Below are 19,135 nucleotides of genomic sequence, written 5' to 3' on the forward strand. Positions count from 1 at the left end.
TAAGAAAGAATTAGGACTACTGGTGTGCACTGGCTCCTCCCTCTATGCCCCTCCTCCAGACCTCAGTTAGGGAAACTGTGCCCGGAAGAGCTGACACAACAAGGAAAGGATTTGGAATCCCGGGTAAGACTCATACCAGCCACACCAATCACACCGTACAACTCGTGATAACTATACCCAGTTAACAGTATGAATAACAACTGAGCCTCACTGAACAGATGGCTCAGAACAATAACCCTTTAGTTAGGCAATAACTATATACAAGTATTGCAGACAATCCGCACTTGGGATGGGCGCCCAGCATCCACTACGGACTACGAGAAATAGAATTACCGGTGAGTAAATTCTTATTTTCTCTGACGTCCTAGTGGATGCTGGGAACTCCGTAAGGACCATGGGGATTATACCAAAGCTCCCAAACGGGCGGGAGAGTGCGGATGACTCTGCAGCACCGAATGAGCAAACTCAAGGTCCTCCTCAGCCAGGGTATCAAACTTGTAGAATTTTGCAAACGTGTTTGATCCCGACCAGGTAGCAGCTCGGCAAAGTTGTAAAGCCGAGACCCCTCGGGCAGCCGCCCAAGAAGAGCCCACCTTCCTCGTGGAATGGGCCTTCACAGATTTAGGATGCGGCAGTCCAGCCGCAGAATGTGCAAGTTGAATCGTGGAGCAGATCCAGCGAGCAATAGTCTGCTTAGAAGCAGGAGCACCCAGCTTGTTGGGTGCATGCAGGATAAACAGCGAGTCAGTCTTTCTGACTCTAGCCGTCCTGGAAACATAGATTTTCAGGGCCCGGACTACATCCAGCAACTTGGAGGCCTCCAAGTCCCCAGTAGCCGCAGGCACCACAATAGGTTGGTTCAAATGAAACGCTGATACCACCTTAGGGAGGAATTGGGGACGCGTCCTCAATTCTGCTCTGTCCATATGGAAGATCAGATAGGGGCTTTTACAGGACAAAGCCGCCAATTCTGACACCCGCCTAGCCGAAGCCAAGGCCAAAAGCATGACCACTTTCCACGTGAGATATTTTAATTCCACGGTCTGAAGTGGCTCAAACCAATGTGATTTTAGGAAATCCAACACAACGTTGAGATCCCAAGGTGCCACCGGGGGCACAAAAGGGGGCTGAATGTGCAGCACTCCCTTAACAAACGTCTGAACTTCAGGCAGTGAAGCCAGTTCTTTTTGAAAGAAAATAGACAGGGACGAAATCTGGACTTTAATGGAACCCAATTTTAGGCCCATAGTCACTCCTGACTGTAGGAAGTGCAGAAAACGACCCAGCTGAAATTCTTCTGTGGGGGCCTTCATAGCCTCACACCAAGCAACATATTTTCGCCATATGCGGTGATAATGCTTTACTGTCACATCTTTCCTAGCTTTTATCAGCGTAGGAATGACTTCAACCGGAATGCCCTTTTCCATCAGGATCCGGCGTTCAACCGCCATGCCGTCTAACGCAGCCGCGGTAAGTCTTGGAACAGACAGGGCCCCTGCTGTAGCAGGTCCTGTCTGAGAGGCAGAGGCCAAAGGTCCTCTGAGATCATTTCTTGCAGTTCCGGGTACCAAGTCCGTCTTGGCCAATCCGGAACGATGAGTATAGTTCTTACTCCTCTCTTTCTTATTATCCTCAGCACCTTTGGTATGAGAGGAAGAGGAGGGAACACATAAACCGACTGGTACACCCACGGTGTCACTAGAGCGTCCACAGCTATTGCCTGAGGGTCCCTTGACCTGGCGCAATATCTTTTTAGCTTTTTGTTTAGGCGGGACGCCATCATGTCCACCTGTGGCCTTTCCCAACGGTTTACAATCAGTTGGAAGACTTCTGGATGAAGTCCCCACTCTCCCGGGTGGAGGTCGTGCCTGCTGAGGAAGTCTGCTTCCCAGTTGTCGACTCCCGGAATAAACACTGCTGACAGTGCTATCACGTGATTTTCCGCCCATCGGAGAATCCTTGTGGCTTCTGCCATCGCCATCCTGCTTCTTGTGCCGCCCTGTCGGTTTACATGGGCGACCGCCGTGATGTTGTCTGACTGAATCAGCACCGGCTGGTTTTGAAGCAGGGGTCTTGCCTGACTTAGGGCATTGTAAATGGCCCTTAGTTCCAGAATATTTATGTGTAGGGAAGCCTCCTGACTCGACCATTGTCCTTGGAAGTTTCTTCCCTGAGTGACTGCCCCCCAACCTCGGAGGCTTGCATCCGTGGTCACCAGGACCCAGTCCTGTATGCCGAATCTGCGGCCCTCTAGAAGATGAGCACTCTGCAGCCACCACAGCAGAGACACCCTGGCCCTCGGGGACAGGGTGATCAGCCGATGCATCTGAAGATGCGATCCGGACCACTTGTCTAACAGATCCCACTGAAAGATCCTTGCATGGAATCTGACGAATGGAATTGCCTCGTAAGAAGCTACCATCTTTCCCAGGACTCGCGTGCAGTGATGCACCGACACCTGTTTTGGTTTCAGGAGGTCTCTGACCAGAGATGACAACTCCTTGGCCTTCTCCTCCGGGAGAAACACCTTCTTCTGTTCTGTGTCCAGAATCATACCCAGGAACAGCAGACGCGTCGTAGGAACCAGCTGCGACTTTGGAATATTCAGAATCCAGCCGTGCTGTTGTAGCACTTCCTGAGATAGTGCTACTCCGACCAACAACTGCTCCCTGGACCTCGCCTTTATAAGGAGATCGTCCAAGTATGGGATAATTATAACTCCCTTCTTTCGAAGGAGTATCATCATTTCGGCCATTACTTTGGTAAATACCCTCGGTGCCGTGGACAGACCAAACAGCAACGTCTGGAATTGGTAATGGCAGTCTTGTACCACAAAACAGAGGTACACCTGGTGAGGTGGGTAAATGGGGACATGCAGGTAAGCATCCTTGATGTCCAGTGATACCATGTAATCCCCTTCTTCCAGGCTTGCAATAACCGCCCTGAGCGATTCCATTTTGAACTTGAACCTCCTTATATAAGTGTTCAAGGATTTCAAATTTAGAATGGGTCTCACCGAACCGTCTGGTTTCGGTACCACAAACATTGTGGAATAGTAACCCCGTCCCTGTTGAAGGAGGGGAACTTTTATTATCACCTGCTGGAGGTACAGCTTGTGAATTGCCGCCAGCACTACCTCCCTGTCCGGGGGAGTGGCTGGCAAGGCTGATTTGAGGTAACGGCGAGGGGGAGACGTCTCGAATTCCAGCTTGTATCCCTGAGATACCACTTGTAGAACCCAGGGATCCACCTGTGAGCAAACCCACCGGTCGCTGAAGTTCCGGAGACGGGCCCCCACCGCACCTGGCTCCACCAGTGGGGCCCCAGCGTCATGCGGTGGATTTAGTGGAAGCAGGGGAGGATTTTTGTTCTTGGGAACTGGCTGTATGGTGCAGCTTTTTCCCTCTACCCCTGCCTCTGGGCAGAAAGGACGCGCCTTTAACCCGCTTGCCTTTCTGGGGCCGAAAGGACTGTACCTGATAATACGGTGCTTTCTTAGGCTGTGAGGGAACCTGAGGTAAAAATGTCGACTTCCCAGCTGTTGCTGTGGAAACGAGGTCCGAGAGACCATCCCCAAACAATTCCTCACCCTTGTAAGGCAAAACCTCCATGTGCCTTTTAGAATCCGCATCACCTGTCCACTGCCGAGTCCATAATACTCTCCTGGCAGAGATGGACATTGCATTTATTCTAGATGCCAGCCGGCAAATATCCCTCTGTGCATCTCTCATAGATAAGACTACGTCTTTAATATGCTCTATGGTTAGCAATATAGTGTCCCTGTCAAGGGAATCAATGTTATCAGACAGGGAATCAGACCACGCTGCTGCAGCACTGCACATCCATGCTGAAGAAAGAAGAAGAGAAATTTTGCTGCGCCGATGTGTCTCTATTCCTCTAATAAATTAAGCGAAATAGCTTATAACTTGAAAATAAGATCCCAAGTGTCAGAGGTGTGTGCGCTTCTATAAGGAGTAGTGAGTTACTCCTAGATTGATAAACTAAAGAAAAGTGGATATAGAATAGAAGCGCTCAACACTCACTGACCCTGTGATCTAAAATTAATAACAACCAAGGTGTCCTTGGGGATTTTTTTGAATGTAAAAATATATTTATTATAATACAGTAAAAATTGTACAAGAGGGACTTGGTCCAGGTCTTGATCATCCAATTAATCAGTTGGTAGGAGTAGACACACAGCAGCAGATCTCACCAACGCGTTTCGTTGCGCTCACGCAACTTGAAAAAGTCCCTCTTTGCCGTTTGCTCACTGAACTCCACCTTGCAAAGGATTTCCACACCGTTCATTTTGGATCCATGCCACCGAAAAAGGAACTGCCACTTGCGTACGCTGTTTCACTTAACAACCTTTGAAAGACACTGGTGGTAAATATACATTTACGGTTGTGGTCTACAATACCCTCTGTGTGGAATATTGGGACTGATATAAACGGAATAGGTCGCTTGAACTTTCTGCCTTGATCTCCATATATAAGTGGGAGTGACACCCTTATTTCATCTATTCAGTGTTTTTTACATATATTTTAAAATAAGTGTAAATTGTGTTGCTTTTCTGACCTACTATTTCTCATTGTAGACCAATTAGCGCTACATTTCTTGCTTGTATTTATCTATTTGGGGTCTGACCAACCCTTGTTGTTTAGCTGCTGGGGTGAACCTCTCCATCTAGCGCCAGAAATAGACCACCTAGGTGGTTTTCTCTTTTTTGCACTAACAGACGACAAGTCTCAAAACTTTCAACCTTTAGAATGTGTGATTTCCCAGCTTCTGAAAATATATATCCCAACATTTGGACTCAGGATGGGGGTGCATGAATTCAGGACTGTATTAACCCATGGCTAGTTCCCTAGGCTTTCAGGTATTTCGCGCCCCATCTGGCACTTCAATCTTTCACCCCACTACAGCTGACGTTTGGGAAGCAGATCTTATGCCATCATTTACACTTTCAGCATTCACACGGACACTGATACCCAGTTGAAATAAAATCTGCTGACTTCTTGTCTTACAGTGCTATTGTTCTTTCTTTTCTTTTCTCTTGTGAAATCCTGACCTGTGCTTGTACATGTTGGTTGCCATTTGTTCTTTTTAAAAATGTATAAAAAATAGGATTTTACTTACCGGTAAATCTATTTCTCGTAGTCCGTAGAGGATGCTGGGGACTCCGTAAGGACCATGGGGAATAGACGGGCTCCGCAGGAGATAGGGCACTTTAAGAAAGTTTTGGATTCTGGGTGTGCACTGGCTCCTCCCTCTACGTCCCTCCTCCAGACCTCAGTTAGAGAAACTGTGCCCAGAGGATATGAACAGTACGAGGAAAGGATTTATGTAACCTAAGGGCGAGATTCATACCAGCCACACCAATTACACCGTATAACTTGTGATAAACTACCCAGTTAACAGTATGAACAAGTAACATAGCCTCGGTTCAAGACCGACCGACTACAACATAGCCCTTGTGTAAGCAATAACTATATACAAGTCTTGCAGAAGAAGTCCGCAATTGGGACGGGCGCCCAGCATCCTCTACGGACTACGAGAAATAGATTTACCGATAAGTAAAATCCTATTTTCTCTAACGTCCTAGAGGATGCTGGGGACTCCGTAAGGACCATGGGGATTATACCAAAGCTCCCAAACGGGCGGGAGAATGCGGATGACTCTGCAGCACCGATTGAGCAAACAGGAGGTCCTCCTCAGCCAGGGTATCAAACTTATAGAACTTCGCAAAGGTGTTTGACCCCGACCAAGTAGCAGCTCGGCACAGTTGTAGTGCCGAGACCCCTCGGGCAGCCGCCCAAGAAGAGCCCACCTTCCTAGTGGAATGGGCCTTAACCGATTTAGGCAATGGCAATCCTGACGAAGAATGCGCCTGCTGAATCGTGTTACAGATCCAGCGAGCAATTGTCTGCTTTGAAGCAGGAGCGCCAACCTTGTTGGCCGCATACAGAACAAACAGAGCTTTAGTCTTCCTGATCCTAGCTGTTCTGGTCACGTAAATCTTCAAAGCCCTGACCACATCCAGGGACTCGGAGTCCTCCAAGTCCCGTGTAGCCACATATGAAAAGATGAGACCACCTTGGGCAGAAATTGAGGACGAGTCCTCAACTCTGCCCTATCCACGTGAAAAATCAGGTATGGGCTTTTATATGATAAAGCCGCTAATTCCGAAACACGCCTTGCAGAAGCTAAGGCCAACAACATGACCACTTTCCAAGTGAGGTATTTCAACTCCACTGTTTTGAGTGGTTCAAACCAAGGTGACTTAAGGAAACTTAATACCACGTTAAGATCCCAAGGTGCCACCGGAGGTACAAAGGGAGGCTGAATATGCAGCACTCCCTTCACAAAAGACTGTACTTCAGGAAGAGAAGCCAATTCTCTTTGAAAGAAAATGGATAAGGCCAAAATTTGGACCTTTATGGACCCTAATTTTAGGCCCAAATTCACTCCCGTTTGAAGGAAGTGAAGCAGACGGCCCAAATGGAACTGCTCCGTAGGAGCAGCTCTGGCCTCACACCAAGAAACATATTTCCGCCATATACGGTGATAATGTTTCGATGTCACATCCTTCCTAGCCTTGATCATGGTAGGAATGACCTCCTCCGGAATCCCTTTTTCAGCTAGAATCCGGCATTCAACCGCCATGCCGTCAAACGCAGCCTCGGTAAGTCTTGGAACAGACAGGGCCCCTGCTGCAGCAGGTCCTGCCTTAGAGGAATAGGCCACGGGTCTTCTGTAAGCAACTCTTGCAGATCCGGATACCAAGTCCTCCTTGGCCAATCTGGAACAATGAGAATTGTTCGGACCCTTTTTAGTCTTATTAATCTCAACACCTTGGGTATGAGAGGCAGAGGAGGAAACACATAGACCGATCTGAACACCCATGGTGTCACCAGAGCGTCTACCGCTACCGCCTGAGGGTCTATTGACCTGGCGCAATACCTCTTTAGCTTTTTGTTGAGACGGGACGCCATCATGTCTATTTGAGGCAGTCCCCACCGATCCACGATCTGTGTGAAGACTTCTTGATGAAGTCCCCACTCTCCCGGATGCAGGTCGTGCCTGCTGAGGAAGTCCGTCTCCCAGTTGTCCACCCCCGGGATGAACACTGCTGATAGTGCGCTTACATGGCCTTCCGCCCAGCGCAGAATCCTGGTCGCCTCTGCCATGGCCACTCTGCTCCTTGTGCCGCCTTGGCGGTTTACATGAGCCACTGCCGTGATATTGTCCGACTGAATCAGAACCGGTTTGTTCTGAAGCCATTCCTCCGCCTGGCGTAGGGCATTGTAAATGGCCCTTAACTCCAGGACATTGATGTGGAGACAAGTCTCTACGCTTGACCAGAGACCTTGGAAATTTCTTCCCAGTGCGACAGCCCCCCCAACCTCGGAGGCTCGCGTTCGTGGTCACCAGGATCCAGTCCTGAATGCCGAACCTGCGACCCTCTAGGAGGTGAGCACTGTGCAGCCACCACAGGAGAGATACCCTGGCCCTGGGAGACAGTGTGATCCATTTCTGCATATGTAGATGGGACCCGGACCATTTGTCCAATAGGTTCCATTGGAAAGTCCTCGCATGGAACCTGCCGAAGGGGATGGCCTCGTATGAATGCACCATCTTCCCCAGAACCTTTGTGCAATGATGCACCGGAACCTTTTTTGGCTTTAAAAGGTTCCTGACCAGGGCTATGAGCTCCTGAGCCTTCTCCACCGGAAGAAAAACTCTTTTTTTTTCGGTCTGTGTCTAGAATCAGGCCCAAAAAGGTCAGACGCGTTGCAGGTACTAGCTGGGATTTCGGTAAATTGAGAATCCAGCCGTGCATCTGCAACATCTTCACGGACAGAGACACGCTGTCCAGCAACTTCTCCCGAAATCTCGCCTTTATAAGGAGATCGTCCAAGTACGGGATAATTGTGACTCCCTGCTTGCGCAGGAGCACCATCATTTCCGCCATTACCTTGGTGAAAATTCTCGGGGCCGTGGAAAGACCAATCGGCAACGTCTGAAATTGGTAGTGACAATCCTGTACTGCAAACCTCAGAAACGCCTGGTGAGGGGGGAAAATCGGAACATGAAGGTACGCATCCTTTATGTCCAGGGACACCATCCAATCCCCTCCCTCCAGGCTGGCGATGATCATTCTGAGCGATTCCATCTTGAACTTGAACCTCTTCAAGTACAGGTTCAGGGATGTTAGATTTAGAATGGGTCTGACCGAACCGTCCGGTTCCGGTACCACAAACAGGGATGAATAATAACCCTCTCCTTGCTGGAGATGAGGAACCTTGATTATCACCTGTTGAATGTACAATTTGTGAATTGCCGCTAACACTAGCTCCCTCTCTGACGGGGAAGCCGGCAGAGCCAATTTAAAAAACTGGCGAGGGGGCATGTCTTCGAATTCCAGTCTGTTTCCCTGGGAAACAATCTCTATTGCCCAGGGATCCACCTGTGATTGAACCCAGACGTGGCTGAAAAGACGAATACATGCCCCCACTTGATCTGACCCCCCCCCTTCCCCCCCGGAAAGCCCCAGCGTCATGCTGTGGACTTTGCGGAAGTAGAGGAGGACTTCTGCTCCTGGGAACTAGCTGAGTGCAGCTTTTTTCCCTTGCCTTTACCTCTGGCAACGAAGGACGATCCTCGTACCTTCTTGTTTTTATTGGAACGAAAGGACTGCATTTGATAATGTGGTACCTTCTTAGAATGCTACAGGGGAACATAAGGTAAAAAATTAGATTTACTGACCGTAGCAGTAGAGACTAGGTCTGAGAGGCCTTCTCCAAACAACTCCTCCCACTTGTAAGGCAATGACTCCATATGCCGATTTGAGTCGGCGTCTCCCGTCCACTGTCGGGTCCACAAGAGCCGCCTAGCAGATATAGACATAGCATTTATTCTAAAGCTTAGTAAACAAATGTCTCTCTGAGCATCCCTCATATACAAGGCAGCATCTCTGATATGCTCCATGGTCATTAGAATGGTATCCCTATCTAAGGTGTCCATCTCCGTAGATAAGGAGTCTGCCCATGCCACGACAGCACTACAAACCCAGGCCGACGCCATAGCCGGCCTAACTATAGTTCCTGAATGTGTGTAAATGTGCTTCATGGTAATTTCCTGCTTGCGATCAGCAGGATCCTTGAGGGAAGCAGTATCCGGAGAAGACAGTGCCACCTTCTTGGATAAGCGTGTCAGCGCCTTGTCTACTTTAGGCGCAGATTCCCATCGTATCCGATACTTCTGTGGAAAAGGATACGCCATGAGAATCCTTTTGGGAACATGGAGTCTCCTATCCGGAGATTCCCAAGCCTTTTCGCATAGTTCGCTTAGCTCAAATGAGGACGGAAACGTGACCTCAGGCTTTTTCCCTTTATACATGTGAACCCTCGTGTCAGGGACAGGGGGTTCCTCCGTGATATGCAAAACCTCTTTTATGGCAATAATCATGTACCTAATACCTTTTGCCACCTTCGGCTGTAATTTTGCATCCTCATAGTCGACACTAGAGTCAGAATCTGTGTCGGTATCTGTGTCAGCGACCTGGGATATGGGGCGCTTTTGAGACCCTGAAGGTCCTGGCACCACAGGGACAGGCACGGACTGGCTACCTGACTGATCCCTAGCTTCAGCCTTGTCTAATCTTTTATGCAGGAGATTTACATATGCATTCAAGACATTCAGCATATCCACCCAGTCCGGTGTCGGCGTTGCCGACGGCGACCTGACATTCAAGCACTCCCCCTCCACATTAAGCGAGCCTTCCACATCAAACATGTCGACACACACGTACCGACACACTGCACACAACCAGGGAAATTTTTTCTGAAGACAGTATCCCCTGAAAGGCCCTTTGGAGAGACAGAGAGAGAGTATGCCAGCACACACCCCAGCGCAACAACCTGGAGACCAACACAGAATGCTTTTCCCCAGCAGCGCTGTATTATACTTTATCCGCCAATTATGTGCCCCCCCCCCTCTCTTTTTAAACTCCCTTCACCGTGTGTAAGCAGGGGAGAGTCCGGGGAGCTTCCTCTCAGCGTTCTGTGGAGAGAGAAATGGCGCTGGTGAGTGCTGAGGGAGAAGCCCTGCCCCCTCGGCGGCGGGCTTCTGTCCCGCTCAAAATCGTGTAAAATGGCGGGGGCTCAATTATATACATGTACAGTGCCCAGCTGTACATGTATATACCTATTTGCCATCTAAGAGGTGTTATTATTGCTGCCCAGGGCGCCCCCCCCTGCGCCCTGCACCCATACAGTGACCGGAGTGTGTGAGGTGATGTGAAGCAATGACGCACAGCTGCAGTGCTGTGCGTTACCTCTGTGAAGCTGAAGGCTTCTGCCGCCTGAGACGTCTTCTTGCTTCTGTTCTTCTGGCTCTGTGAGGAGAACGGCGGCGTGGCTTCGGGGGTGGACGCCCAGGACGAACCTGTGTTCACCCCCTCTGAAGCTAATGGTGTCCAGTAGCCGAGGAAGCGGATCCTATCAGTTAAGTAGGTCTGCCCCTCTCTCCTCAGTCCCTCGATGCAGGGAGCCTGTTGCCAGCAGTGCTCCCTGTGAAAAAGTAAAAATCCAAACAAAAATGCTTTCTGTAGCAAAGAACTCAAGAGAGCTCCCTGCAGTGCGCCCTTCATCCTCTGGGCACAGTGTAAAACTGAGGTCTGGAGGAGGGACATAGAGGGAGGAGCCAGTGCACACCCAGAATCCAAAGCTTTCTTAAAGTGCCCTATCTCCTGCGGAGCCCGTCTATTCCCCATGGTCCTTACGGAGTCCCCAGCATCCTCTAGGACGTTAGAGAAAAGAACTGTTTTGGCCCATAGGAACATTTGAGCACACATGATCAATGTCATGGCTAAACTACTGCTCATAGAGGTGTAATAAGGGAGGAGGAGGCGGCACGACATCACAAACCTGACGCTAGTGCCCTGTTGGTCTGCTGTCCCCCCTTCCCCCATCCTCATTGTTTATTTATTTTATTTTACTTATTAACAGTTTCTTATATAGCACAGCAAATTCCGTTGCGCTTTACAATTGGAAATACATTGTTTCAAAACAAACCTCAGCTGACTACTAATGTGTCTTGCTACAGCGTAGGGTACAAAGTGCCGTTAACCGTTAGAGCCCTAGGATGCAGGTACAGATGTGTCCTCTTACATCCTTGCTGCAGTCACACTGAACAGCCCTTGAAGTCACGCCATGCCGTGGCGGGACTTGGTAACACAGAGTGTCTTTTTTTACATTTTTTCCCGTGAAAATGCGTCTTAGTCGCAAAGTAATGTAATATGACAAACAAGCAGATCCTGTTGATTAAAATTATATGCAGCATGCCTATATTCTGTGTGTAATTGTGGCTGTATCTGTATTCGAAATGCCATGTTACAGTGTCTTCCAGGAAAACAATGTAGCATAGCACTCTGTATGCAAATACAGTCGCAGTCACACATATATAGCAATCTATCTACATTCTAAACCTAATATACCTAATATTACATTTAATTAATGTTCTTTACAAATAAACACTCCTCATTCATGGACAGTGCCGACCTGGTGCATGAAGGGCCCACCGGGGTAATGCAGTGGTAGGGGCCCTTGCTTAGGGGTGTGACCAGCCGCTAACCATTAGAGGTTCGGCTAACCATTAGAGAAAGCATGGTCTGGGCCCCTTGATAAATATATATAGTAAATACTATTAGTGCATGCATGATAATGTACCAGATTAACAGCAATGCACTGTAGAAAAAATACCATAGGACTGTGCAGTATAATGTATCCTATGTATAATGTATAATTCAAGTGCAAAGTCTGGAATCTGATCCCTAGAAGAGGAGGTTGGCCCACCAGGCAGTGGGGTCCGCCGGGGTTTTCCCTGTACCCCTGTGGGCCAGTCCGACCCTGTTCGTGGAATAGTAAAATTGCTCCCAAATGTGAGTATAAAATAATGTCCTTGGGCATTTGTACTCATATCCAAGCTCAGTTGCATTCCCCATTGAGCCCTATGAAAGAGTATTACCACATACAAATCAGAATAAAGCATGAACTATACCAGTGATGGCTAACCTTGACACTCCAGCTGTTGTTGAACTACACATCCCAGCATGCCCTGCATCAGTTTTAGCATGGCCAAATAGCAAAACTGTAGCAAGGCATGCTGGGATGTGTAGTTCAACAACAGCTGGAGCGTCAAGGTTAGCCATCACTGAACTATACTGTTCCATCCATGGTTCTCCATTTCCCTTTCCCATAGAGATCCATAGGCCTAATTCAATGTCAGGTTTCTGTTTATCATTTACAAGGTGCATACTGGAGCTCATTCAGAGTTGGGAGCAAACTAAGCACCATAAGGGAGAGACTAAGGAAGCCAATCCTGCCTTATTTTTTCAATCCTGGGATTTGGGATTGAAAAAGATCTCCATGCCGGGATTCCCGGTTTACACGGATTGAGTTGATCAATAAAAATATTATCATGGCCCAGTGCCACAAGAAAACTATAAAACTTTCACACATCCCCCAACCCCCAGTAAAAAATTACTTTAATTCCCCCGATAGATCGATGTGTTTCAGAGGCTAAAACACACATTTACTAACAGACAATTTTTTAGATTTATTTTTAAATGTTAGTAAATCTCATTTAAATAATCTTGTTTTGCACTGGTACTCAAAGCTTATTTCCTGTATGGGGTGCATCTACTACTTTCTCTGCACAACTCCTCCCACTGGCTGGTGCCAACCTCTGCTCCTTCACATACTGCTGTCTTGCTATGCAGACCAATGCACTAGGGCCCTCATTCCGAGTTGATCGCTCTCTAGCTACTTTTAGCAGCCGTGCAAACGCATTGTCGCCGCCCACAGGGGAGTGTATTTTCGCTTTGCAAGTGTGCGATTGCATGTGCAGCCCAGTGGTACAAAAACATTTTGTGCAAAACAAGACCAGCCCTGTAGTTACTTATTCTGTGCGATGATTCTAGCGTTGGAGGTCCCGGAATTGACGTCAGACACCCGCCCTGCAAACGCCTGGTCACGCCTGTGTTTTCCCTACCACTCCCAGAAAACGGTCAATTGACACCCGTAAACGCCCTCTTCCTGTCAATCTCCTTGCGATCGGCTGTGCGAATGCATTCGTCGCTAGAAGCATTGCACAGCAACGATGCTGTTTGTACCTGTACGACACGCGTGCGCTTTGCAGTACATACGCAGTTTTGCCGTTTTTTTACCTAATCGCTGCGCTGCAAAAATCGGCAGCGAGCAATCAACTCAGAATGACCCCCTATAACGGGAACCTAGATGCACTAGTGCAAATTAAGGAGCAACTCATAATCCAAGAGACTGTCATGTGCTTCTGCTGTCTTGTGCTTCCTAAATGATACCCTTAGTTTTTATTGATCAAATTCTGTAGCTTTAGGTCTCTTAGTACATTCTGTAACTGCTTAAAGTGATGCAGCGGAGCACTACAATATCACACATGCAGGTAAGTAGCAGTCATTTATTATGGAAGTTCTAACTAGTATATAATCTACTTTTCAAAATTAGAATCTCACCTGTAAGGCATAGGTTCTCAAACTCATTCCTCAGGACCCCAAAAAGTTCACGTTTTCCAGGTCACATAGTGGGTGCACAAGTGTCATTTTAATAGAACTACAGGTGGAGCTAAGTGTTTGTGATTCTGTGAACAAACTTGGAAAAGTAAACTGTTTGGTGTCCTGAGGACTTATGTTGTCAATCCAATTGCCCGCAAATGGTACGATTTACCGTAGTGTTGCAAGTAGGTCTTTTTTTTTTTTTTTGCCTAGGCAGAAAAACTGGACTTTTCGCTATTTTTAGGGAGAATGGGGATTCACCCTATTCAATAGCAGGATCATTTTTCGCCTAGGCAAAAATTCAGCAGGAGCGAAAAACATGTTGATTGGCAAATCCACATGTATTCTTACCTGCGCTGGTGAAAACACGGGCCATTTTTGCTGATTTTGAGGCATTTTTTGCCAATGCCTTTTCACACACAAAAAAAAAAAAGATGAAAAGGCATTGGTGAAAATGTCCCTAATAAACGGGTGAAAACGGCCTCAATTGACTAGGCAGGGAGGGCGAAATCAATAGCTCCGAGATTACCGGAGCTAATTGCATACCCCCCATGGTCTCCAGAACTGGACACAGTATTCTAGATGAGGCCGCACCAATGACCTATACAGTGGCATTATTACTTCTCTCTTTCTGCTGCTTATTCTTCTCCCTATGCAACCAAGCATCTGACTTCCCTTTCTCATTGCTTTGTTGCATAGCTTCCCTGCCTTTAAGCCACTTGAAATAGTGGGAAAATATAACAAAATCAAGCTTGAGGCAAATCAAGTTATTAGTTAAGTGACCCACTAATTACGTTTTTTAGTCACTTACTCTCTTAAGCTCCTTCAGTCTGTTGTACTCTTCTGCAACTCCCTGCAATAACAAAAACAAATGAAGGAGATCAGGATAGAGATAGGTAGGTCATGGGTTGGAGACCTATTGTAGAGAGCATGGGGGTTCAGTGTGTCCATTTTCTATTACCTGGTACTGGGCAGTGTTCTCAGGTAGTCCATCTAGTTGTTTGCTTAGTTGCTGCAACTGGTTGTTGATATCATCCATTTCTGCACACATTTTCTTGTACCTCCGGAGGTCAGAATCAAACTCTCGCTTATAATCCTGGCGCTGTGTGTCTGAAGTAATAGGTGGGTATATGCTGGGGAGAAAAAATATATATCTAGCAGGCACACTGATATTTCTTGCTTAATCTTTGGAAATGTGGCGCCAGTTCAATATATATGGTGTTTATTCAGAAATATGTCACCAGCGACAATACCAAAAATCTGGTGCAGCCGGCCAGCAGCACAGGCAAAAGGTAAGTAAAGTTATGGGTATCGAGTGTACAGTATGTGCCCTCATGAATCCGCAGGACTCTGTGCACCTGCACCTACCAGAGTTAAGTTTTAAAGTCTTGTTCTACTCCGGTAAATGAATGCTGCTGTTTTTCAGGTCTCACCATTTTAGTTCCTGCATTGGCCTCTAGAGAAGTAGCCACTTACCTATCCCACTCATCCAGATCTCTTTCATCCCCAGATTCCACTGCTGTTGTATAATCTGTTTCATACTGAGACTCATCTAGCTCTGGGTTCCTCCTCCATCGCCGACCCCTGCGGACTGGTCTTCCCCTGCTTTGCTCCTGGGACTCAGTGACAGTTGGACTGTTTAATACATAATCACATTCAAGTATAAATATAATAGAGAATTCTGTTGAAACACTACGGACTGTTGGGAATACAACAGTTGCTGAGCATTAATCTGTAAATAATTGTGATTGTAAGGTTGAAACTAGTACCTCTAAACTTAGAACTAAATGATAAAAGCAGGAAAGCAAACCTTTTTGTAAAAGCAGATGAAGTACAGATAGGTACACACCTGGAGGTATATTTCTTATATTTCCTATTTCCTATATTTTTTAGAAGTGGAGATGTTGCCGATAGCCACCAATCAGATTCTACATATAATTTATCTAGCACCTTCTAGAAGATAATAACTAGAATCTGATTGGTTTCTATATTAAACATCTCAACTTCTAGAAACCTGCAGTTTAATAAAATTACCCCATAATGTCTATACACCAGAGGTGGCCAAAATGTCAATTGTGATTGGTTGACTATGGACATGCGACCAGTTGATTGCGATTAACATTCTGAAGCAGCCAGCACCAACCGAATAAGAATTAGGCTGATGCCTATTGGATAGCTGTGCAAATCGAAGCAATAGCCAATAGGAATCAGGCTGTTTCTTATTTGCTGAGGACCCTGCACCAAAGAAGACTGGCGGACAAAATGGCAACTGCAGCTGCCCACCCACCCATCTTGGACTGCTATGGCTGAGGACTAGGAGCTCCTCTCTGTGAGGTCAGGTCAGTCTTTATGGAGGGGGTGGGGGGAGTTGGGACAATTAAATGTCTGTAATGTATATTTTTTTGTTTTTGTGGGTGACAGTGGTTTTGTTGTTTTACTTTTTTTGTTGTGTGGGACAATGCGTGTGTGTGTGTGTGTGTGTGTGTGTGTGTGTGTGTGTGTGTGTGTGTGTGTGTGTGTGTGTGTGTGTGTTTATTTCTCTGTGGGGGGCCAATGTATGACACAATTCCCATACTCTGCTTAGCAAAGCCATGCCCTTTTTGTGATATACCATGACCCTTTCCACACAAATATGCCACTTTGGTAGATCTCCAACTGTGAAAGTCTGCTATACACTAAACTAGGGAAGACTCCTGGTGCAACTAAACCACTTCTAGAAGTATAACATACAGCCTTTATCTATAAATTTTGTTTCTTAGTAGCATTGCAAACACAACAAAACACCACTCAATCTATGCCAGAAACACAGGGCTGCGACTTTAACAACATAGTAATTAGTTTTAAACACGCAGTTAAAAACATAAGGAAACTGGCGTGAGAAAAAGCAGTGGCCAACGTATGCAGATTCAGCCACGTGGGCACGCAAATGCTGTAATGTCACATCAAATTCATCAGTGTAAACTAGCAAAGTAGTTTTGGCGCTTCTTTTATGCGAATAAAAGGCACATATTAATAAAGAAAGGTGCCCAGCGTGGCCACGTTGCCTGGGACTATAACCGTCCTTGAGAGTGTCTGTTTGCGGTGACTGAAACCACAGAGCATGAGGAGTGGACATACAGTGCATCCAGAAAGTATTCACAGTGCTTCACTTTTTCCACATTTTGTTATGTTACAGCAGGGGTGGCCAACCAGTCAGAGACAAAGAGCCAAGAAATCTTGTTAGGTACGTCAAAGAGCCGACTTGGAGCCGAAGGCGCACTTGCAAAAATGGGGTGTGACCTCGTGCCTGCTAGGCGACGCCCCTGGTATAAAACACATTGAAAAAGCCATATCCAACATAGAATACAATTAAAAAGCCACTTCTACATCAAATAATTGAAAAAGCCTGATCCGCATAAAATATATTGAAAAGCCAGATTCACATAATATACTTCAGTTCCCCCATGTGTCACTCCAGCTAGCTCCCCCATGTGTATTTGGCTCCCTCAGTTCTCAGTCTACGTAGTGCTGCTGCATGCCTGGCTGGAGTGCAGCGGTTTACAGATCTCTTGTGGTCACGTGACTTTGAGTGTTGGGAGCCACATTTGAATGAAGAAAGAGCCGCATGTGGCTCAAGAGCCACGGGTTGGCCACCACTGTGTTACAGCCTTATTCCAAAATGGAATAAATTCATTTTTTTCCCTCAAACTTCTACACACAATACCCCATAATGACAATGCAAACAAAAATTATTATTTTTTTTTTTTTTAAATTTATTAAACATAAAAAACTAAGAAATCACATGTACATAAGTATTCACAGCCTTAACCATGAAGCTCAAAATTAAGCTCAGGTGCATCCTGTTTCCACTGATCATCCTTGAGATGTTCCTACAGCTTAATTGGAGTCCACCTGTGGTAAATTCAGTTGATTGGACATGATTTGGAAAGGCACACACTTGTCTATATAAAGTCCCACACTTGACAGTGCATGTCTCAGCACAAACCAAGCATGAAGTCAAAGGAATTGTCTGTAGACCTTCAAGCCAGGATTGTCTCAAGGCACAAATCTGGGGAAGTGTACAGAAAAATATCTGCTGCTTTGAAGGTCCCAATGAGCACAGTGGCCTCCATCATCTGTAAATGGAAGAAGTACGGAACCACCAGGACTCTTCCTAGAGCTGGCCGGCCGTCTAAACTGAGCGATCAGGGGAGAAGGGCCCTAGTCAGGGAGGTGACCAAGAACCCGATGGTCACTCTGTCAGAGCTACAGCATTCCTCTGTGGAGAGAGGAGAACCTTCCAGAAGGACAACCATCTCTGCAGCAATCCACCAATTAGGCCTGTATGGTAGAGTGGCCAGACGGAAGCCACTCCTTAGTAAAAAGCACATGGCAGCCCACCTGGAGTTTGTCAAAATGCACTTGAAGGACTCTCAGACCATGAGAAACAAAATTCTCTGGTCTGATGAGACAAAGATTGAACTCTTTGGCGTGAATGCCAGGCATCATGTTTGGAGGAAACCAGGCACTGCTCATCACCAGGCCAATACCATCCCTACAGTGAAGCATGGTGGTGGCTGCATCATGCTGTGGGGATGTTTTTCAGCGGCAGGAGCTGGAAGACTAGTCAGAATAGAGGGAAAGATGAATGCAGCAATGTACAGAGACATTCTGGATGAAAACCTGCTCCAGAACGCTCTTGACCTCAGACTGGGAAGATGGTTCATCTTTCAGCAGGACAACAGCCCTAAGCAAACAGCCAATATAGCAAAGGAGTGGCTTCAGGACCACTATGTGAATGACCTTGAGTGGCTCAGCCAGGGCCTAGACTTGAATCCGATTGAATATCTCTGGAGAGATCTGAAAATGGCTGTGCACCGATGATTCCCATCCAACCTGATGGAGCTTGAAAGCGGAATGGGCGAAACTGCCCAAAGACAGGTGTGCCAAGCTTGTGGCATCATATTCAAAAAGACTTGTGGCTGTAATTGCTGCCAAAGGTGCATCAACAAAGTATTGAGCAAAGGCTGTGATTTCTTAGTTTTTTATTTAAAAATCACAAAAAAAATGTTTTCATGTTGTCATTATGGGGTATTGTTTGTAGTATTTTGAGGGAAAAAATACATTTATTCCAGTTTGGAATAAGGCTGTAACATAACAAAATATGGAAAAAGTGAAGCGCTGTGAATACTTTCCGGATGCACTGTATCTGTCTGCTCTTTGGGATGATGCAGCCTGTTGTCTACAAAACATTTTAAGAACAATGAAACAAAAAGGTAACTTAAGCTGCAGCATAGTAGAATATTTGAATACAAGGCCTATGTACATGCTGAAAGACAAAAAAGCATAATACACAGAAAGCTCATGCAATGGAAGAAATTCTGAGTTAAGTTACAGAGTGAGAATAAAAAAAAAAGTAATTGGTTGTTAAACCTGAGAAATAAGCTCAAGCAGAGATCAATGGAGAGATTACTACCACTACCTTCAGATAACCATCCAGCTAAATACCTAACCTACATGGTGCAACCAGCACTACAACACAAACCATTGCATTTTATTATG

The 19,135-nt window shown here is 46.5% G+C and overlaps 1 protein-coding gene across 2 annotated transcripts in view; it reads right to left on the bottom strand.

Moving 5' to 3' along the window:
• LOC134902637 (occludin-like) overlaps nt 1-19,135 on the bottom strand; it is a 68,025-nt gene that overhangs the window by 17,524 nt on the left and 31,366 nt on the right. For both annotated transcript variants that reach the window (XM_063914403.1, XM_063914404.1), the window contains exons 5-7: nt 15,071-15,229; nt 14,556-14,727; nt 14,406-14,447 (exon numbers count right to left, since the gene is read on the bottom strand). In XM_063914403.1, the coding sequence (XP_063770473.1) occupies nt 14,406-14,447; nt 14,556-14,727; nt 15,071-15,229 (373 nt within the window). The remainder of the gene's footprint in view (nt 1-14,405; nt 14,448-14,555; nt 14,728-15,070; nt 15,230-19,135) is intronic.

Source organism: Pseudophryne corroboree, chromosome 1, assembly GCF_028390025.1.
Source record: "Pseudophryne corroboree isolate aPseCor3 chromosome 1, aPseCor3.hap2, whole genome shotgun sequence".
In the NCBI taxonomy this organism is placed as follows: Eukaryota; Metazoa; Chordata; class Amphibia; order Anura; family Myobatrachidae; genus Pseudophryne; species Pseudophryne corroboree.